At 37.5% G+C, this 23,984-nt stretch overlaps 2 protein-coding genes across 3 annotated transcripts in view; one reads left to right on the top strand and one right to left on the bottom strand.

The window, feature by feature from the left end:
* The window catches only part of LOC27208296, a 67,053-nt gene extending 45,453 nt beyond the window's left edge, over positions 1-21,600 (bottom strand). The window contains exon 1 of the mRNA XM_044923039.1: positions 21,476-21,600. The gene's annotated coding sequence lies outside the window, so the exon portion shown is untranslated. The remainder of the gene's footprint in view (positions 1-21,475) is intronic.
* The window catches only part of LOC27208878 (protein argonaute-3), a 61,471-nt gene that overhangs the window by 1,411 nt on the left and 36,076 nt on the right, over positions 1-23,984 (top strand). For both annotated transcript variants that reach the window (XM_039293368.2, XM_039293367.2), the window contains exons 2-4: positions 6,803-7,178; positions 8,718-10,129; positions 17,378-17,561. In XM_039293368.2, the coding sequence (XP_039149302.1) occupies positions 6,806-7,178; positions 8,718-10,129; positions 17,378-17,561 (1,969 nt within the window). In that variant the 5' untranslated portion in view covers positions 6,803-6,805. The remainder of the gene's footprint in view (positions 1-6,802; positions 7,179-8,717; positions 10,130-17,377; positions 17,562-23,984) is intronic.

Genomic DNA, 23,984 nt, shown 5'->3' on the forward strand with positions numbered 1-23,984 from the left:
TATTTATAATTACAAGGCGTAAGCCTCGGAGTATGATTAAAAACTAACTTAAGAATTCGGTCCCGGTTCAACTCTGCGGCCTCTGGTCCGCAGCAGAACTGCTGGCAGAAGGCCAGGTCAGCACTTCTGCGTCAGGCCGATCACTCGCTCCGCGAGTGCTCCGTGCGGGCTCCGGGCAATTGCACCTGGAGTACGCGATCAGCAGTTTGTTTAGTTCGCGTGCAGACCACCGGATATGGCCTGCAATTCAGCAGTTTCACTCCGTGAGAACTGCTTGTGTTAACTTATATATTACGTTTTTCAAAATGATTTGCGCTGGCATGTTCGCTCTGCAATTAGGTGTACACTATTTATGCATACAACCAAACTTTCGGTTCGGATATAAAATAAAATAAACGATTTTTCTTTATTAAAATGTATTTAAGCTTAGTTTTATTCGTAAGGTTCCATCAGAAAAACCATTCAGGGTAGTGATTAAAGGAATCCATGCTAGTGTTCCTCGTTCACAGATGGAACAAGTATTGAATGATCACGGCAATGAGGTCCTTAAAAGACAGACTGGAAAAACATTCAGGTTCACGACGATTATATCGGAGCAACTATAAATTTAAAAACGAAACAAAAATTATTTTTTATCAATCTAAAGCAAAGCCTAAAAATATTACAATTTGGGAGATACAGAGTCGCGGTAGAGCAAAGATTCCAAACCTTTGGACCCTCTTAGAACTATTGCACCCAGGACCCCATTTGTGTCAAATATAGTGGTCCCCATTTAACAGGATCTAGTTTGTGTACAAGGTGCATGTATATCGATTGCGGGGGTGATCATGTCTCGACAGACAACTGATGCCTTTTTCAGAGCAGAGAAAGCTAAAAATAAAGGCAAGGTCTAGGCTACCGTCGTTTAACAACTCCGCAATACACAATCAACGTGCTCCAAGCGTCTGTTTTTAGCTGAGGCATTAAGAACAAACATCTTATACGCTAATATAGCTCGACGTAACACGTGTCAATCTAGGGCTCATGCAGGCTGGAGATAAACCAACGTCTAACTGGTCCAAATGCTGACACAATGTATTTAAACCCCATTTGGAACAATTGAGTGAGGTCTATATGCAAATCTAGGAAGAGGTGCATAGTGCATATACTTCTCATGAGTAAAATAAATGAAGAAGCTCTGCTTGCTGCACCGAGAACTCCGCACGAAGTAGAGGCCCACAGACCACTGCAACTTACTCCCAGAAGATTGGCGCTGATTCGGCTTAAACGAAGAGTACGAAAGGAATATGCTAGAACAGATGATCCACGCATGCAGCGGATTTAAAGTTTACCTGCCAACCGCTCGAAGAAATCAGATACAAATAGACAACTTCCTGGATAACTTGGGTGCAGACGCGAGCTTAAATTACTCACTGTGGCGGATAACGAAACGTTTCAAAGCTCCCCTCAGCCCCCCTCTAAATCGGCTATCAAAAATCCGTCCGGTGGCTGGTGCCTCACTTACGTGGAAAAAGCTGAAGTGTTCGCTAACAACCTTGAGCATCGTTTTACACCCTTTAACTATGCTTCGGAAAGTCTTGTCTCGACAGATAACAGCTGCCTCTGTCAGAGCAGAGAAAGCTAAGAAAAAATAAAGGCAAGGCGAGTAGAATAGCCGTATGAACGTCGAGATCTCAGGAACTATAAAAGGTATAAGGTTGAGACTCAGCATACAGATTCTAGAGACAAAGACGCAGTGCAAGAATGATGAAATTTCGCGTTTGCTTTTACACTAGCTGAGTAACGAAATAGTCTGGAAACGCGACTGTAGCATTCTCTTGTTTTTAGTGGAATTGTTGGCTAGTGCCATGGGTAATAAAAGATTTGACGGAAAGTATAAAAAAGCTATACAAGTTGGCAACAATTGGTGATTTAGCAGACAGAATTCACCACCACGCAACGGTGCAGACGTCAACTATTCACGACTACAAACGTCAAATTATTACTATTATTGCTAATCATACAAAACGCATTACACATAAAAAGAGGACACACCAGAATTATACATGTAAGCTGAGATATACTTTATTTTATAATTTTGATATTATATTTAAGAATGGAAGTTACACAGTTATTAGACTGTTTCGGCTTTCTTTTAGACAACTGTCGGCTTTACTAAGCTCTTGCGGCTGTCTCTGCTGAATTCCACACTCGGTTAAGCCTTTTCTGTTCTCTCTGGGCTCTCTGGCTTTTTATTCTGTTGCTCTGCTCTTTTCGATCGCTTCTCCTGCTGTTCTGCTTTATTTCTGCTGATCTACATTTACTTCTTCTCTTGTACAGTTGCGGTAACAATAATAGCACCATAAGCACATTTCGTGTTTGCCCCAGCTTTTCTTTATTTTCTGACATTTTTCATCATTTTTTTCACTAATCTTAAATACTACAATGATTTTCAATCGAAATAATAAAATTGGTAACAGATCTAATGGATATTTTAAAAATAATTGGTAAAACAAAAAAAAAAAACCTCAAAATTTAGGCGGTAACAAAAATAGCACTGTTTCTCGTATTTTGCTAAAACGAAATAAAAAAATAAAATAGTAGTTCAACAAATGGATTACAGCTGTGTTCAAAAAAATAGCAGTGCGATGGAAACTAAGAAACACAAATGTATTTCTCCATGTCCCTTTTTGGAATCCACTTTTTTTTCCACTTATTTTTGTAAAATGGAATGTATAGATATAGAAAAAAAGAAAATCCCGTCAGTTTTTCATGTTATCCTATTTTTATTTACATTCTTGAGCAAATTCACCACTTTTAGGCTGTTTATAAGAATAGCAGTCTCTGGTTTTGTCCATCGTAAAATCTCGAAATGATCAATATTTTCTAAAAAGTGAGTTTGGTTAAGTTAATTCGTATATTTTAAAGGGCAATAAATTTAAAAAAAAATAAAAAAATTTTATTTTAGTGGGCAGAGGACACCACTGCTCCCAGGAGAAAAGAATGTTAATTTTTGAGCTTAGAAAGGAAGGAAAAACATATAAGGACATTCAAAAAACCCTTGAATGCTCTGCCAAAATGGTATCCAATGCCATTAAATATGAATGGAAGCCCGAAGACCGTGGTACCATACTTAAAACCACAGATATAGAGGATCGGCGCATAGTTCGTTACAGCAAAGTCTTTCCTTTTGCATCCTTTGGGGACATAAAGTCTGAGCTGAACTTGGGAAAAAGCGACGTTACTATTCAGAGATGACTACTGAATCAAAATTTAAGTGCGAGGAGTCCACAAAAGGATCCCCTACTTAGCCCTAGGCATATTAAGGCAAGGTTAAGCTTCCCTAAAACCTACCTAATCTGGCCAGTCTCCAAATGGCATAATATCCTTTGGATTAATGGGTCAAAAATAGTGCTATTTGGTAGAACTGGTTCACTACAGTATATCTGATGACCTCCAAACACGGAGTACCACCCAAAACACCCACTGATGACTTTCAATCATGGTGGACCTAAAATCCTGGTATGGGCTTGTTTTTTCTACAATGGTATGAGTCCATACCATATGATTTATGGTATAATAGACCAAAACGGATATGCAAATATACTTAGTGATGTCTGATGTCATATTCTGAATATAATATGCCCTTAAAATAGACATTCCAACAGGATAATTATACGAACCGCAGAAGCAAATCGGCTAAGAATAAGAGTCCACCAAGTCCTGGTACCGTTTTTGAGGAATTTTGCTCCATGAATCCTTGACCCTCGATCCCCCATGAATCCAAAGTTCTTCGATATTGTTGGGTTTGGCTTCAGAAACCTTTTTTTCACGTCCGCACAAAGTTTTTCGATTGGATTCAAGTCGGGTGACTAAGCAGGCCATTTCATTACTCTGATCGATTTCTGCTCAAACCACTTTCGAGCCTTCTTCCTCGTGTGTTTTGGGTCGTTATCCTGTTGAAATGTCCAAAAAAAAAAGGCATTTCATCCTCGGCATATGGCGCCATCACATTTTCCGGGATATCTGTGTAAATGTGCTGATCCATGATGCCTTGAATCATATGAATCGGATCTACTCCATGGTATGAAAAGCACGTCCATACCATGATGTTTGTTCCCCGTCCTTTACCGTCTTAAAGGTGAAGCGAGGATTATATGGTATTCAGCTCGTGGTGGACGCCGAACATAAGACCGAGAGCCTTTCCCACCAAAAAAAAAAAAACAATTTTGCTCTCATCTGACCACAAAATGTGGCGCGCCCTTCTCCACAGGCCAGTCCTTGCGTATCTTGGCATATTTGATTCGCTATGCCACATGCTTCACAGTCAAATGAGGGACTTTTCTGGGACTGGACGCATTAAGGTTGTTTAGTCTTAAGTGTTTGCGAACTGTTTCCACGCTTGCAGCTATCTGAAGCTCCTTCTTCAGTTCCGTCGCCGGCTTAAAAGGCTCCTTCTTGCTTTGCCGAACCAAGCGCTTGATCTCCACGTTGGACATTAAGGGTTTTCTTCCACGTGTTTCGTTCTTTTCGACAAACAGCAATGCATTGCGGATCATATTGTTTGAAAAACCAACAAACCGTCTCATTTTAGCGTAGGTTTTACCATCAGAGATCATGTTTTTAATCAAATTCCTTATTTCGACGGTAAAATGCTTTCCCCGACCCATAACTAGAGAATTTTTGGTCTTCTTTCGAAAAAAATTCAATTAAAACCTTTAATGCAACTCCTTTTTTCAAAATTTGTCCAAAAAAAAAACTCAAAGCAATCACTCCTATTAATTTTATTCAGCAAAAACGTGGTTAGTGCTATTTTTGTTACCGCCTCATTTAGCGCCCTTTTGCAGAAAGTGCCCAAAAACAAAAAGAACCGTTACATTGAGAGACTAAAAAATTATTGCTTAAAGAGACAACATGTACCATATGTTGTTTTATTATTTATTATTCATGCAATCTGACTTACAAAAAAAAAAACATTTAATACCTTTTTTAGGAAATCAACTTTCCACCTGCAGTAGTGCTATTATTTTAACCGCAGCTGTATCTTTTTTGCTCAGATCCTGCGTTTCTTCCGTGATTGCAATACTCTCTTACGTACATACATATTCTGATTATCAAATTACTTGAGCCCAGTACTATGTTATTGTTATTGTCGGATCACTATTTTTGTTTCCTTGCTATACAATTCGTTGTTTTTTTATTGTCACTGCTCATTTAAGCTACGCGATCAATCAAGATTGTACACAATCCTTTCCAATATTCCGTATTGTCAAAAGCCTTAGCCTCTTTGCCGCCCATCTTGTAATTTCCTGTATCTTTCTTGTTCTCTTTCTGCTCTCGGAGCTCTTGATCAAGAGATCGCGATTTTTTTTTGAACCGGTGTCTCTAGCTCTAAGGACGGTCTCCTTAGCGGAATGGCTCCTTTTGGATACAGAGAATCGTCCTGAGAATGGTCTCTCCTCAAAGAGTCCCTTCTCGAAACTTTCTTTTCCTAAGAGGGTCCCCTCTCGGCACTGTCTTCTCCTAATGTGCTAAGGTCTTATTATAACGGCTTAGAGCTTTCTCTTCTACTCATAATGTGTTCTATGGGCCAAGTGTTTCCACTCAGGAGTAATATCACCTTTCCCCTATTTTGGGAGTTAATAAACTACTGATGAACTACTCCATGTGAGCTATTGCGGCCGCTGGACTGGTCACTAGAATTTTCTTCTGCAGTTTCTTTCTTGCATCCAACGAGGTAGTTTCCCTCTGCTTCAGATTCTGTGGGGTTGATTTAGAATCGTGTTATCATACCCAGACGTTGTAAGTAACTTTATACAACATTTTTATAATATCAAAATATTCCTTTTAAAAATGTAAGTCCTCGGTTTAATTTTACCGTGCTTAATGCTGAGTGTTACAAGAACTATTTACAGTTCCATTTCGCACACTATCCGAAACAGTTTTAAAATTTCGTTAACACCAATTGCAAAACAATGTCTTATCCTTTTCGGTATTTTTGAAAACACTACGGTAACATTGAATCAGGCAAAAGGCGAAATATTTGCCAAGTTTTTTCATACAACAAATTTTACTCTACCTCATTCCGAATAGCCTTACTCCTAAGCGATATAAAAGTCGAATTTAATATTTTGTCCAACTCAGCTCACTGCTGTACGATCTTCAGCGGGTTAAGCAGGCCTATTTTCCAGGTCCCGACAGAATCCCTGGCTGTGTGCTTAGATTCTGTGCGGAATCCTTGTGCAAGCCTCTACAGAAACTGATTACCTTATCTCTGGAATCTTCGCAGTTCCCCCATATATTACCCCCCCCATTAAAAAGGTAACAAATTGTATCCGAAAATTACAGAGGAATCTCCAAATTGTCGGCTGTACCTAAGTCTTTATACCCGTTACTCGTAGAGTAGTAGGGTAAACTAGATTCGTTGAGAAGTGTGTAACAGGTGCATATATTCTTGATCACTAGCCGAGTCAATCTGTCATGTCCTACTGTCCGTCCGTAAGTTGAGTTTAAGCATGTAAGTCTAGCGCAAGTGTGTGCGGTGTCAAGTTTATATATTCCAGTCAACTCTGCATAATCTCTTGGTGCGCTTCGTTACACAATATGTCATTCGACTTTGACCAATTCACAAATCGATATAAAAGCACTATATGTTGGAGTTGAAGAATATATTTAATTTCCTTTGAAAAAAGTTAAAGATAAAATAGGTATTTAGGTTACGCCTTTACAGTGGAAGATTGTTTAACATTAAGGTACTCGGTCTGTGATACCCATAAATCGTGGAAAACTAACACTGAACATTATTTTTAATTTTGTGTTTCAGAGCATGTCTGGAAGAGGAAATTTGCTGAGCTTATTTAATAAAAATGCCCGCAATATGGAAAAATCAATTTCAAGTGAAGATCATGAAATCGACAGTGGCTTGGATTTTGATAATTCTGGATCAAGTGGAGAACGTTTACTGTCAGGCCATAATATTGAAACTGATCTTATAACCACTCTTCAAAATGTAAATATCTCTGTCGGCCGAGGACGTGCTAAGCTTATAGACACATTAAAAACGTATGACGATACATCAAATCAATTTATAACAACTGAAGCAAAAGAAAACAATACCGAAAAGACAAAGGGCGCCGAATTAGAAGCAATTGCTTCACATAATGGATTATTTTTTCCCGATTTAATTTACGGATCTAAAGGTACAATCCAAAAAAAGATTATGCTTATATGTATATTTTTTTACAGGTAGAAGCACTTTGTCATTTTTAAATTAAGATAAATTAAATTTGATAAAACTTTAAACTGTATTAAAATAATATATATATATATATATTTATATATATATATATATATTTGCGGTTTTTTGTAGGCTTTACGTTTTTAGAATTGCCTTTCAAGTTTGTATAGTTCCTAAGATCCATGTTTACGGGACAGACATGCCCAGATCGACTAGGCTATTCATCCTAATCATGAGTATGTATATGTCGCAGCGTTGGCATTTTCTTGCTCCTGATCTTCCATATTGGCAAATAAACTGTTCGAGTGAAGCGAATTCCAACCGGCGTGCGCGATCGTCTGTATGCAACTGATCGTATTTTCTACGCATCGATCTATCCTTTACACACCCTAGCTGGACTACACTTGGCGACAGCGCGACAACGCCGTCGCCTCACTCGTAACGGTACTTTGGCGCCAGTCATATTCTACGTTGTAGTCAAATTTTAAGAATGTCCTCACAATATACCAAACTCATTGCGCAGCTGCGTCTTGCAAGCACAGTGGTCAAACCATGCTAATAATGTGACAGACACGTACAGTGGTCAGAATACATCCATAATGCGACATATACTTAATAGGGTCAAAAACGCTTAATTTGACCTTTCACGGTTTTTAACGGATCTAGTATTTCCTTCTACTATACGAGTAACAGGTAAATTTATTACATTTCTTTTTGTTATTTCCAATTTTCTATTTCCTTTCCAATTTCTATCTATAGCCAAAAACATCTTGGCCACACCCACAAAGCCGTGGCTCCCACATTTTTCAATTTTTTCGTTTCGTCTATATTTTTTATTTACAAATTGCAAACTCATAGAGTAAAGAGGGTATACTAGATTCGTTGAAATATACATATGTAACAGTTAGAAGGAAGTAGTCGATCTGGATATGTTTCAGGAATTAATAAAACTAGAGCGCTGATATTAGACATGCAGATTCTAGAGACATAGACGCAGCACAAGTTTGCTGCAAAATGATGTTACGCCCACACTTTTGAAAAATGTTTTAATAATTTTTAATTTATTTCTATATACATTTCTAACGATTTGCTTAAAAATGTTTTTATTTTCTTTGTCTTGCCAATTTATACTATATACCAATAACACTTTGGCCACACCCTTTCAAACGCCTTTAAACTTTTGAACAGTTTTTTAACTTTTTCTCATTTTATTTTCCAATATCTATTGTTGTGCCAAAAAAATGATGAAATTCTGAGTTGGCAGTTAACTTTCTGAGTAACGGGTATCTAATAGTTGTGGAACTCGACTATAGCATTTTCTTTTTTTTTTTTAATTATATGCTTGATTTACGATATCCTTATGCTGATTTTACACCCGCGCAGCTCTAGCTTATTGGCTCCCAGAGGGTACATGTTTATCTTTTTTTCTATTCTTTATATGATTCTGTTTTTTTTCTATTCTTTATATGTGTATAACGAATTTATAATATCGATTTTTCAGGTTCATCTGTTGATATATACTGTAATTACTTAAAGCTAACGACGGATGAATCCAAGGGAGTTTATAATTACGAAGTGCGTTTTTTTCCTCCCATTGACTCGGTTCATTTAAGAATAAAATATTTAAATGATCATAAGGATAAACTCGGTGGAACCAAAACATTTGACGGAAATACTTTATATTTACCTATTTTGTTACCAAATAAGATGACCGTCTTTATTTCGAAGGTCGACGATGCTGAATTGCAGATTCGAATTTTATACAAAAAAAAAGAGGAAATGAGGAACTGCACGCAATTATATAATATTTTATTCGATAGAGTTATGAAAGTATTAAATTACGTTAAATTTGATCGCAAGCAGTATGATCCTTCGCGTCCAAAAATAATACCACTGGCAAAGTTAGAAGTTTGGCCTGGCTATGTTACAGCCGTTGACGAATACAAAGGTGGTTTAATGCTATGCTGCGACGTTTCGCATCGTATACTTTGCCAAAAAACTGTTCTAGAAATGCTGGTTGATCTTTATCAGCAAAATGTAGAGCATTACCAAGAATCAGCGAGAAAAATGTTGGTTGGAAATATTGTTTTAACTAGGTATAACAATCGTACATATAAAATAAATGATATTTGTTTTGATCAAAATCCAACATGTCAGTTTAAAATTAAAACTGGCTGGACAAGTTACGTGGAATATTATAAACAATATCACAATATAATCATAAAGGACGTCAATCAACCATTGATTTATAGTATAAAGAAATCAAGAGGAATTCCAGCAGAAGGGGAACATATACAGTTTTCTTTAATTCCAGAATTGTGTTATCTTACTGGGCTGCGAGACGAAGTACGGTCAGATAACAAGCTTATGCGCGAGATTGCTACGTTTACGAGAGTTTCGCCAAATCAACGACAGATGGCGTTAAATAAGTTTTACGAAAATGTTTCGAAGACACCCGCCGCACAAGAAATTCTTAATAGCTGGGGTCTTTCATTAACGAATAATTCCAACAAGATAATTGGACGTCAAATGGACATAGAGCAGATATGTTTTTCAAAAACTAGTGTGTCGGCCGAAAGGTCCGCAGAGTTCTCTAAACATGCTGCGACCAATGAAATGTTGAAAGTAGTACACCTGAGTAAATGGATCATTATACATTTAAGAAATGATACGAAAGCTGCAACTAACTTGCTCGATAACATGAAACAGGCATGTAAGTCACTTGGTATGAACATTTCTAACCCAACAATGATTTCGTTAGATCGTGACCGAATCGATGCGTACATTCAAGCACTGCGGCGAAATATAACAATAAATGATCAAATAGTCGTATGTATTTGTCATAACAGTAGAGACGATCGTTATGCTGCAATAAAAAAAATATGTTGCTCGGAAATACCTATACCATCACAGGTAAATTGTTTTAATTTGTATAATTATTTGATTTATGTGTAAGCTAAATGAGCTGTAACTAATTTAATAACGATGTTTACAGTATCAAAGGTTAGTCCTTAAAATTTGTTATTAGTAAAATAAAGTGTATTTGATAATAAGGATCTAAATTCGGCAACCGAAGAATATTCACCATAGTATTACCCCGTAACTACAAATGGTAAATTTATGATAAACAAGAGAGAAAGATATAGTCGAGCTCTCCACTATCAGATATCCGAATCCACCTTCGAATTTTCTCGGAAATATGGTGTTAGCTAAAAAGCTTTTTTATTAATGCTTTTGAGCAATTAAAGGACGAGGTTTATTTTGCGATTTCGTACAATAAGTTTTATTGGGGTAACGAACGAGAATTGCATCAATGAGCTCGCAACTCGCTTCGGTCTTACTCTGACATCTTCCGAGCGATTAAAAATGAGTTGTGTATTGCTCGTTCTCGCCCAATATATATTGGGCTATATTTTCGTGCGCACTCTGCCGTCAGCCATAGATGCTCACGCAGCTGGCATGCATAGATAACGATGATATTGCTGCACAGCTGAGGTGCAGTAAAGTTCAGCAGTGTCTTCAATATTAGGAATTGCTGGCGGCTGCGTGCTCAACATATGGTTTATATCAAATGTTGTAGAATATTAATATTAACATCTAATTCAATAGATGTTAAAGATGTTTTTATGTTTCAATAAACCAAGCAAATAGTAAAAAATGATATTTGTCAAAGTTTATTGATTTTAGAAGTGAAGCTGTACTAAAGTGACGTTTGTTGCCAAATATTTTAAGAACACTATTAATGGCATTCATTTTCATATTAAAAAGTTCACTTTACAATTTTTCTGGAATTGGAATGAGGAGATAAAAGCGTCAGTTCTCTTTTCTTTCCAAAAACGAAGTGTTCTTTCTTTTCTTATTCCGTTCCATTCTAAGCTTATTACTTATGTATATTGGTGTGTCGGTTTCTGATCGTGCGAACGGGACACGAAGTAATGTCCGCAGGCACTTAACACGAAAGTAAGCTGGATGCATACATCGTGGTTAAAACCCTGCAACCCCGCTGAAAGAGCGCCCAATCATTGCTTTTAAGGCGCATTTTAACCATTAAATCATCAGTGTATTCTTAGCTTTCTCACCGCTGTTTAATCAGTTACTCACAACACACTTTGATGAGAGAAATTGTTTTTTATTTTGCTTATTATTAAAATTATGCATTTAAATTATTAAATTACTAAATAAATTATGCATACATATAAATACAAAATTCGGGTCTAGGTCGTGTTGTTATTATTCGGATTTAGAGCACTTTCTTTTCAGTTGAGTTGGAATATGGGTCCAAATGTCCGATTAACATTAAAGTAAAATATATTACCTTAAATGATCGCTTCTGCGATTAGAACGTGTTGTTGCTTGTATTACCTATTCCATTGCTTAAATTACCTGGATTAATGAATTAACATCTAGAATTCTTGTTCTCTTGCAATTAACTTATGTTCTTACAAGCTTTTTCTAATTTTCCCCAAATTCTATATATCAATATCTTCACTCTTTTTATTTGTCCCTTCTAACCTATCTTCTAAACTATATATAACTCTGCCGTTGGAACTTGGATGTTGGTTAATTGATGATAATGCATTATTCAGGACATGAGCATTAACCTGTGGGGATCCGTTAGCTAATTTTTTGTGCTTTATTCCCTTTTTTTTAAGGAAATCTTGAAATCTCCCATGCCTTGCGATCCGAAATAATACATACAAAAAAGTCCTTCCAAGCTACTACTGCTTCCCTAGATTTTGTTTTTTTTTTTTTTTTGGGGATACAGTCTTACGAGCTTCGTGAACGCGTCGATAATCAATAATATATGTTTTATAAACAGGTAAAATGGTCTATGCGTACTACATCAAATGGAATGTTTTCCTTGGGAATGCTGTGAAGGAATCCCTCTCTTCTTTTCCAGATTTGGGACTAACTTTGGGAAAGCAGTAGTTCTTTAAAATCACTTCTTTCATAATGTCTAGTCAAACGTGTCCTAATTGATCATGATAATTCAACAAAACATGACTTTCCATTCCACTCTGTACATAAAATAAGATAATTTCCTTATCCTCATTTCAATAAACTATTTTTAAATGCTTTTTTTCCTCTGCTTTCACAAATAATTAGACTTTCCTCAATTGAGTTACAATCGATCGTTAATATGTGTTTATTCCTATTAAGCGCATTAACGTGTAAGATGTAATTATAATCTTGCAGAAACAGCACCCACCTGCCTAATCTTGGACTCAATAATTTTTTATTTAATGCTAGGATACAGTTTCTTCAGCATCGTAGAATTACCGTAGAAGAACAACACAAGCGCAAAGGCCCAGTCCAATGCACGAACTTTCAAGAATATGGCCATTCAAGAGAGAGCTTCATGACTCTGCTCATTGCACGACAAATAAAAGCGATCCCAATACTAAAAAGTGCGGAAATTGTGGCGGTAACCACACAGCTAACTATAGAGGCTGTCCAATATACAAAGACCTCAAAAGCCGGTTTCACCTCCGAGTAACGACTGTACGCCTCCATAACGCACGGAATACACTTAAACCCTCAGAAATAAACCCAGACGTATTTTTCTCAACCGCAAAGAGATCCTCATTTGGCCCGGGGATTACCTCACAAAATGTGACTTTCGCAAACGTCCTGAAAGCGGGACTTACTAGGCCTAGCACTACGACAACCACTCTACATACTGCCCAAATTGATCTGACACCGAATCCCACAACAAAGCAATATTGAAACCATGATGCATACTTTTCAGCAGCATATGGTTGAATTCATGTCCTTCATGCGGACTACCATGCAATATCTCATGCGCAAGGAAAATCTCCTCATGGAGATGCTAATATCACAACGTTTCAAATAATCAATGGTTGCCCTACGAATATCATTGTGTAACGCCAACGGCGTTTCACGGCATAAACTTGAAATAACTCAATTTCTTTATGACAATAAAATTGACGTCATGCTACTGTCGGAAACACATTTCACTGCTAAATACAACTTCCAAATAAGCGGTTTTTTGTTTTACGGAACAAATCATCCATACGGAAACAAACACCACCATTATAGCGAGTTTGCAACTAATTACATGCAGGCCACATCTATTAACGTACAACCAGGAAGCAGCAATCTTACCCTCGCAGCGGTATACTGTCCCCCACGTTATAATGTATCCGACCAACAATTTCTGGACTTCTTTAACACTTTAGGGGACCATTTCATTGCTGCAGGTGACTACAACGCCAAACAGACCCACTGGGGGTCACGCCTCGTCACCCCTAAAAGAAAACAGTTATATAACGCCATCATAAATGTAAATAGAAAGCTTGACTACGTCTCTTCAGGCAGACCATCGTACTGGCCTACCGACCCGAACAAAATTCCTGATTTGATCAATTTTGCAATCACCAAAAACATCCCTCCAAACCTCATTAGTGACGAATCCCTACCGGATCTATCATCTGACCACTCGCCAGTCCTCTTAATACTGAACGCCCTCCAATGCCCTGTGACTACAAAGCAGACTAGCAGATTAACATTAAAAAGAACAAACTGGATCAAGTACAGAAAATATATAAGCTCACATATCGCACTGACGCCGATATTAACTCCGCAACAAATACTCTAGAGAGTGTCTTAGCTGCAGCTGCCCGCATCTCTACACCAAAAATTGAGAGTGCACCTCGCAGCCCTATGATGACAAACCTTGCCATCGAGCAGCTCGTTCTTGAAAAACGACGGATGCGACGGGAGTGGCAAGTCCATAGATCACAATTCGCAAAGCAAAGACTAATAAATGCTTCACGTAAACTCTCCAATGCACTCAGGCAAGAAGAGAAAAACGCCCAACGTCGATAAATACAACAATTATCAACATACAGCAGTAAAAACTCGCTAGGGAAAGCCCATCCCAGTTTAACTACCCCGGCAGAAACTATTTCACATTTAAGGACCATCGCAGGTGGATGGGTCCAAAGCGATAGAGAGAGAGAGCTACCTCATTCGCAACGCACCTTCAACCGTTGTATTATCGACGCTAAGAGACGACCACCAAACACTACATGAGTGAATCGAATTTCGAGCCAACGAAATAGCAAAAATTTGAAAGGATCAACTAAATCCGAAAAAGTTTTCAGGATGTGATCCAATAACACCAAAGATGATTATTGAGCTTCAATACTGTGCTATATGCACTATCTCCCTGCTCTTTAACGCTATCAAAAAACTCGGGTATTTTCCAGAGAGATGGAAAAAGTCGATCATAGTACCGAAGGCAGGAAAGGACCTTTCAGTTTCAGTTTTCAGTATGAGCCTATTCCCTTGTCTTTCGAAACTCTACGAAAAATGTCTGATGACCCGGATCACCCCCTATCTGATGACACGTAATCTTATTCTAGCGCATTAGTTCGGCTTTCGAGAGAAACATGGAACCATTGAAAAATCAATCGAATAACTCCAGAAATACGAACTGCTTTCGAAAAATATATTTCACAAGAATATTTCTGGATGTCTCCCAGGCATTTGACAAGGTCTGGCTGGATGGTTTTAGTTTTTAAAATCAAAGCAATGCTTCCCCAAAACACCCACAAACTCTCGAAGTCGTATCTCTATAACAGAGGTCTTGCTGTGAGATGTAACTCTGATATGTCCAATGACCACGGCATAAACGCTTGAGTTCCCCAAGGCAGCGTACTTGGACCTACGCTATACGTCCTTTATACTGCAGATATACCCACAAGCAGAATGCTAACAACTTCTACATTTGCCGACGACACAGCGATTTTAAGTCGATCCAAATGTCCTCTTCAAGCAACAACTCAACTCTCTCGTCCCTTAGTGGCTGTGGAGAAGTGGCTATCTGATTGGCGAATCAAAATAGACGAACAAAAATGTAAGCAAGTAACATTTACACTCAACCGGCAAGACTGCCCTTTGATCACTTTGAACAACACCGTACAGCAAACGAAGTTACTTATCTTGGAGTTCATCTCGACCGAAGGCTCCTGGCGTAGGCACATCGAAGCCAAAAGAACACATGTGAAGCTTAAGGCTAGTAGTCTCCATTGGCTTATCAACTCACGGTCATCCCTCTGTCTTGACCACAGGGTCTTAAAATCAATTTGGACATACGGCTTCCAATTATGGGGAAGTGCCAGCAGTAGCAACATTGATATCATGCAAGGGGCGCAGTTAAAGATACTGAGAACAATCACTGGGGAACCAAGGTATATCCAAAGAGACCTTAAAATCATATCTGTCAGAGAGGAACTAACTTAACATAAACAAAATTACATGAGCAAATTAACTTCACATCCTAACCATCTTGCGAGAAGTTTAACGCGGGCTTGCGACCGATTCCGTCTTCGCCGCAATGACCTTCCGACTCAAAGCTAAGTATTAGGTCCGTTCTTCAAGAATACAGTTCAAAAGACTGCACTGTGGTCCAGAATTCGATTTTTTTGGCATAAAGTCTACAAATTGAGATACGGACTTGAAACTTTGTACATTTTGTTGTTAAATCACAAATAGTTTGCGCCCAAAATTTGGAGTCTGCGCGACCACGCCCTCTCTTGCCTCCCATATTAACTACTGGTATGACTCAGGATCCAACGAAATTTCTTTTTTTTTTTTTTTTTGTAAAAAGTGTACATTGTTGTTTTAAAAATATTCGCCCTCTTCTTCTTCTAGTTCTACATTATAAATTTCCGAATCTCAACTCGAATCAGAATGTGAATCCAATATTTTGTCTCATGGATTAGGTTTAAAATTAGACTGCATTTCCAAAAGACTTATTACTGCCTTCTGAAGTGGTTTTTCCTATTTTTTCTCTCTCTTTCTTTTAAAGTAATTGTTGATAATAGTGGGTCCGAGGAATCAATCGTTTTGTGGAATTTATCACTCATCCTATTGATCCGCCTATTTTTCCTTGCATGTGATAGTCGGTCCCTTTTGTAAAGTTTATTCCGGTCTTCACTCGCATTTTCAGTTTCCTTTTTAATCTTTCTCCTACATTTTGGTAAGATAAGTTTCGGCGTCCCATTTGCTGGGTGTCTTGGAGTTTTCAAAATCTCTAACAAGAATTCTTATCTTAGACGCCATCCACTTGGTATCTTTGGAAGTAAATCGGTCTAGGTGTCTGTTACACTCGGGCAGTTTTAATTCAAAAAGTACTATTTTTTTGTCAACCTCTTCTGTCTTTTTCTATTCCAGATTATTGTTGTTGATTGCGGAATAAACGTAATCTGAAACATAACATATTTGCCTATTGTTACGCCTCCAAATGTCCAGGAGGTCGCTATGTCTGAACTCGAACTTGCCTATATAAAATCAAACTTTAAGAAAACGAGCAAAAATGAGCAAAATATATTACTTTACCATCAAAGACAATAGTTAAAGGTACAAACTGACGTTATTAACTTTTGTCAGAAATTGTCAGAAAATTAGTTATACTCAACGAAACACAGGGGACACGTTAGAATTTTCTGTTAAAATACACATAAATTGGACGTTACATAACACAAAAACAGTACAACTACACACGTTAAAAACCACATAACTTGGATTTTATTTTCCATATTTTACTATAATTTATGGATGCGTACGTATCGATCGTACCACGTCCAAAAGTAATCAAATAATTTGGCGGGAATTGCATTCTCTCAATCAGCTGTTTAACACTTCACCTTTAAAAGCTCATAAAACAATTTAGTGAAGCTTTCGGTCAATTTTGTTTATTGTTTTTATTTATATGATCAATTTTCTATTAGAAAATAATTGCTAAAGGACGATATATTGACATAAAAATTTAGACTTTATGCCAATAAACATGGAAATGTCCAGGAGGGAGGTTATGGAACACCAGATGATCCTTACTGCCACATGCGAACGCACATACCACGCAACTAAGGCGCCGTGAGATAGTGTGACTGTGTGTTGTATTAGTTAGTGTGGCTGCTTGTTACATTTTTTAGTTCCTTGATGCTTGTGTCCATACGGACAGCCAGACATGATCAGACCGACTCAGCTAGTGATGACTATCTAGGATACGGTCGTAAGCTGATAATTCTGGGCATTAGACTATGGCTTTCCTATATTAAGTTCATACAATAGAATGCTTATGTATTTAAACATGAAACATTATTTTTTTAAAACTCCTAAATTTATTTTCAGGTTATAAATGCTAAAACTTTACTAAATGATTTGAAAATTCGTTCCGTTGTTCAAAAAATTGTTCTACAAATGAACTGTAAACTCGGAGGCTCATTATGGACGGTTAAAATTCCATTTAAAAATGTGATGATTTGCGGAATAGACTCATATCATGACCCATCTAATCGGGGAAATTCTGTTGCAGGTAAGGATATTTAATCTTTCAATATCAATGTAACATATCTTCATAGAATTATTTATTGATTGCTATGTAACACGCGAAAAACCGATCCGATAAAATTAAACTGTTGGCACGTCTTCTTGTACCCGGACAAATCTTGTAGGCGGTTCGTTAAAAGGAAATTAAAAGCTAACAATGTCATTGCATTAATATTCAACTTGCACACAAACACTCCTTTGCTGTTTAATTATCTCCATATCCCCAGCACCTCCATTAGCTGAGAGTATTTAATAGTCGTGGCTGGCAACTGTAGCGCTCCCTCATATTTTTTTATCAGTATCTCACTCTTTCTGGTTAATTCAATGTCGTAGAATTACAAATTGTTCTTTACCAGCTTACGCAAATCGTTTTGGATAGTGGATTTAAGAAATGAGATTGCTATATTCCAGCGCTCAGCTAAAATAAGTGTAATTTTTTTTTAAGCATTAATAAATCGATCCAGACTCCGTGGAAACCTCGGAATACACTTTATAGTATTATCGATTGTCGGATGCGGTTATAATTGCTGATGTGTCCTGGCTTTCACGATTTTGTTGTGGGCTGTCAAGTCGAATTAGCATGCATTTTTAAAATAGTTTCGAAAGGCATGAAAGTACCGTCATTGGTCTGCACGATAAAGGAACATCGTGATTCTCCACCGGGCTTTGGAAGCATTATGATGGTAGATTTCTTCCATCGTTGTGGAATCCAATAAAATTAAGTGATATCAAGCTGGATGATGTAGTGAATTTGACGAGATTGTCGTTATGGTATGTTCTGGTTGTAGACGTCGCACTTCAGAACAAGACTTATCTGCAATTCACTGGGCAATACCACATTTTCGACCGATAGATTTGAAATATATGAAACTCATTTTACAATTAAAACAGTTCACAAGTTCAAAGTTTGCCCATATGCGGCTAGAACTAGAAGAATACGACAAAGTATCTAAAAGGAAAGGACGCAGATGCCGTGTCCAGGATAACACTATCGGAACTTAAAAACCCACAAATTTAAGTCTTGAATGATATGTCACGACCAGGCAACAAAGTAAACAAAAAATTTCCTGTGTAGGATAAAGAATAAAGAATTAAAAGATAATGGAACAAAAAGTTCATAAGGAAAGACTAATCAAATGGACTGCATAAAAAATTAACAAAAAAAAATACATTTTTTATTCATTTAAATAATATCAACCAAAACATTGTAACACTTTGTTTCAATTCGAATATAAACGTTGTTCTTCAGTTCAAGTGTTATATATATGCTCCTCGATTTTTCGTATGGTGTCCAGTTATACCCACATATATGATTATATAAGTATGTCCAAAAAAACATATACACTGCGCGTTATGCTGTTAAATTGAAAATTTTGGTTCAATTTTGCGAAAATATGGGAAGAGGAACGCAGCAATCCTGCAGGAAAAATCAGAAATCATAGCTTGCTATGAATGCGGGCTGTCTTTTCATAAAATTATAGAAAAAACCGGCAGACATCGCAAAACTATTTTAGCAAATTTTATTAAAAACAAGTAAACTTATGGAAAAAACTACAAAGGTGGCAATAACATCGTCTTTAACGGGGCAGATCGAAGGTCCATACGTCGAACACCTTACAATTCTTACGACTCCTCCGCCAAAACTCGAAAAAAAAGTGGTGAAAACCCGAGAAAATCGATTGGTGATTAAGGAAGCCAAACATTTAAAACACGAAAAACTGAAAAAAATCACCTCTTAATAAGTTCTAAAAAAAAGCGCGACAGAGTTGTGCTCGAGCTTATATGACCTGGTCTAAGGAGTGGCATTATGTCGTATTTTCAGATGAGAAGAAATTTTTCTAGGGGAACCAGACGGCTATAATCATTACTATCATGATTTGCGTAAAGAGGAGCACATTTTAGATCGCTTACACAGTCGGGTTGGAGGTGTCATAGTATGGCCCCTGTGAATTGCAGTTTTTAAGACAAAAATGAACGCGAAAGATTATAATTGTGTATTAAAACCTACTTTAAAAACGTGTTTGGAAATCTATAATGGCATTTTAAGCACGACAATGCCCCAATACACACTGCACTGCACGTTCGTTAAAATCATGGATTCAAAGCGAAAATGTAAAAATTCTGGAATGGCCACGATACTCCCACCTTAATACAATATAAAACTCGAGGCATTCGCGACGCTGGACTTGGCTCTATTAAACCAAGGAACCGGCACACGTTCAGGCTTGCCGGACTGGGCTCTGTGGTGGACCTCAACTCATGCGATGCTGCTGACAGCAACCCATGGGGAAGTGCCTACAAGGTGGTGGTCAATGACGCAAGTACGAGGACTCCCGAGCTCCTTGACCCAGCGATGCGTATCTGTAACGTCTTCAGAACAGTGTCCAAAGAGGAAGCACTGGTGATCGCTGGAATAATCGCCCAGGAGAACAAAGTGGTCTTCAAGCAAACGCACTGTAGAGGCCTCTTCTCCAGTGCAAAGCGCAGCGCAACCTGGAGACGTGGTAGGCGGAGCAGGTGGAGCACCGGGCTAAAGGGTCGCTGGACGCAGCAGCTGATTCCCAACCTTGAGCCGTGGATAGAACGGAAGCATAGCGAAATAATGTTACTGAAAAGTGGGCACGGCTACTTTCGCAGCTACCTGAACCTGGACACGAGGAGGCGGATGAATGCCCATGGTGCGGAAGTGGACGGTGGCGAAACCCCAGAGAAGTCCTTGAAAACAAAGGAGGATCAACTCATTTCCTTTAAATTTAATTTCTAATTCAAAATATTTAAGTATACTTAATTTTAAAATGAATCGTAAAAACAGAAATTACCGTAGCGGGCGCTACGATGAATCTATAAAAAACAAACTGCATACCATATAAACTTTTCATTTATAGAATTGTTCAAATTTTGAGGAAAAAAAATTCGAATGCTATTGTTTAAACAATTTTTTTTTCCACATCAAAGATTTTTACTCATTGGGTTCTAACCTGGTGACGCGCAGTGTAAGTAATGTTTCCCTGCGGCACGCTCCGAACGCCATCTAATTGTCAAATTATTCGAATCCTGCACTTGTTTTACAATTTTGAATGTTATTTTGATTTTGAGCCCATTTAATAATAAATTGTTATTGTTGTTATTTTGTTTTTGTGTGCATTTATAGAGAAATGCATAGGAATACTATTTTTGTTTTCTCTTTTTTCGGCTGTTTTATGCTCGGTCTTAATTATGTGAGTTTAATTTGCTGAATATCATTGTCACTGCTCTGCTCATATATGCTAACCGGGCACCGCCTTTCACGATGTAAATTATTAAAGTCGCGGGATGCTGGATACAATCCTTTTCAATGTATAGTCGTGAACACGACTCCGCTGCACTGACCTATCCAGAAACATGAATACTCATTATATACCCGTTACTCGTAGAGTAAAAGGGTATGCTAGATTTGTTGAAAAGTATGCAACAGGCAGAAGGAAGCGTTTCCGACTATATTAAGTATATATATTCTTGATCAGGATCTATAGCCAAGTCGATCTCACCACGTCCGTATGTCTGTATGAACGTTGAGATCTCAGGAAGTATAAAAGCTAGAAGGTCGAGACTAAGCATAGAGATTATTCTCTCGATATTCCAAAAATTTATGAAATTTCGCGTTCGCATATTCACGAGCTCTGAGTAACGGGTATCTGATAGGCAGGTAACAAGTAACAATAGTATTCTCTTTTATCCTTATTTATATAAAGTATTAATCATTAAGCATTTAATTGTTATCAAAGATAACACTGCTTAAAAAGAGGCTTACACTTAAACATCAAAAATATACATTGATTGTAAAAAAGAAAAATATCAATAAATCTATAACAATCGATAAAATATGAAGAAAACATTGAAGCTGTGTTCCGTCAAACCTACCTCACTTTAATCCTGGGCGATGAGATCTCGTCTTTGGATCCTGGGTGGATTATACATTAGACTGGCCCTTATAATATTCTTCTTTCTTTTTGTTTTCTAAACCGCCGGGCAGAATTCATTTCTACTAGGGCCCAAAACAACCTACAAAAAATTTGGGGCCGATCGGATAATGTTTAATGGCCGCCAAATCGCCCCAAAGTTGGTAAATTTGATTTATATGGAAAAATTTCTCATACGTCAACTTTTTTTTTGTCAAACTTCTTTAAAAATGGTTTATGACTAAAACATTTTGTGTTTGATTAACACTGACACTACGGAACCAGTTTCTCGAGGAAGTAAGGATTGTATAACCGAACGACTGGCAGCTGCTCTTGATGATGCCAAAGTTTCCGATAGAAAAGCTGTTCATATTTTGAAGGAAACTTCTGAAGCATTCGGAGTAGACCTAAAAAGTCTCATTTTAAATAGAAATTCAGTACGAAACGCAAGAAGAAAGTACCGAGAGCTTGCTCTTACAAGCACAATTTCAGTTTTCAATTTTGTCGAGGAAGTGAGTAAATCATTAAATCGAATAATGTATGTTTTTTAAATATTCTTTTGTTTTAGGTCAGTAATGCACGTTCAATGTTCGTTCATTGGGATGGTAAACTAATGGATGATATTGTTGACACACAAAAAGTAGATCGCATTGCAGTTCTGGTTAGCTACAATGGCATATCTAAATTTCTAAGTGCTACTATTATTGAACATTCTACTGGGGAAATTATTGCAAATGCTGTACCTGACGCGTTAACCAAGTTTAATCTAAATTAGGAGCGTCTTAAAAAATTTTTAATTAAAAAGCTTCTTCAATTTCCTTGCCGACATCACATATATGAGCTTGTTTTGAAAAAAGTTTTTGAGTTGAAGTGCTCCTGAGGTACTATTGTTCAAGCGTTTCGCAGCAGCTTGGCCCAAGATAAACCAAAAGCTTTACAACTCTGGATTGGAAGATCCTGTAATTCACATAATTATAACCCAGGAACAGGAGCTTTCTCTTGAACAGTTTTTTCATTTGCAACTGCAGCTAAAATCGTATAGCAGAGCAGATTATCAGGAACTTCTTCATTTTTCACTCGCCTTTCTTGGAGAAAACTACACTTTTCGATGTTTCAGTTCAACGTCCAATGCCTGCTTTATGGGTAAAGCAATTTACAGTCTTAAATATTTATATTCCGCGGTCAATTTAAGTTGAATAAGCGAGAGATGAATGCACTTCGAGATATTTACTTATTTATTATACTTTTGTACATAAAAGTATGGTATGAATGTGCAGTTTGTGAAATATGCCCTTATGACGGAGACATTGATATTGCGATGTCTGAAAAAATAATCTCCAAAATGAAAGGTCATTTGTGGTTTTTATCGCCGGAATTAGCTGCCATAGTATTTTTCGATCCTACAGTGACAGTGGCTGAAAAAAAAATATGATTAACCAATTAAAAGCAGAGGAGCCAAAAATAAAGATATTGGAGCAAAGGCGTATTTTAGACGCTAACGACTTGCGATCCAGCTCTATAAGTGACTTCATCTGTTACAAAAACAGTTATTTTTCGAGACATTCGGGTTTCCTAAAACATGATCCACTAACCTAGATAGAAATTGACGATTATATCGATTCATTTAATTTTTGTGCTGGTTTGTTTATTGTCAATGATACTGCTGAGCGTGGCATACAATTTATGAAGGACTACAATCGAATTTTGACAAAAAAAGAGGAGGAAAAACCACTTATTTTTCAATTCGTTGAGAGATATCGCAAAACATATCATTGTAAAAAAGACCTATAAAACTGTGTTCAGAAAAATGTTTTTGTAAATATATAGAAATACATAAGCAATAATTAAATTAACACACTTTATCGTTTATCGTTTTTATGTGCTTGTAAGTTATTCTGGCTATAATCAGTTATACTTAATATAACAAATTAACTTAACAAATTACAAAAGAATAAGTTGGTAAAAAAAATTGAATTCTGGACCACACTGCAGCGGTAGGATTGAATACCTCGGGTTCATCTGCGCTCCAAGGATTGGTAGGCACGAGGACGAGGAACCATTCCAGAAAAGAAGCAAAACGGTGCTTAGAACTACGGGGTAGACTACACTTTGGACCTCGGAATGTCCTTCGCTGGTAGGAGACTGACCTTGTGGGCATGGCGCTTTATTGTGTCGAGACGTGGCGAGACGTACGGATCTCAACGACTCGAATGCGAACATCGGCTCCGGGCTCTGTAGAAACGATTCTGCGACGAAAACCGTCGCCAAACTAGCCGTTATGCCGATTTCGATTCGATTTTCGATTCCGATTTAATTGGAACCGTACCTCTTCCAATGGGGGGAGTATGTGATGTGCGCATATGTCTACAACTGTACCTGCAGCGCTCTTCGAGTCTTTCTTTTCGCCCTTTTTCCTTCTCTCGCAAAAGCTAAACTACTTTTTAATGTTCATATTTTGAAGCAAAGCTTTC

The sequence above is a fragment of the Drosophila simulans genome, chromosome 3L (genome assembly GCF_016746395.2).
Source record: "Drosophila simulans strain w501 chromosome 3L, Prin_Dsim_3.1, whole genome shotgun sequence".
In the NCBI taxonomy this organism is placed as follows: Eukaryota; Metazoa; Arthropoda; class Insecta; order Diptera; family Drosophilidae; genus Drosophila; species Drosophila simulans.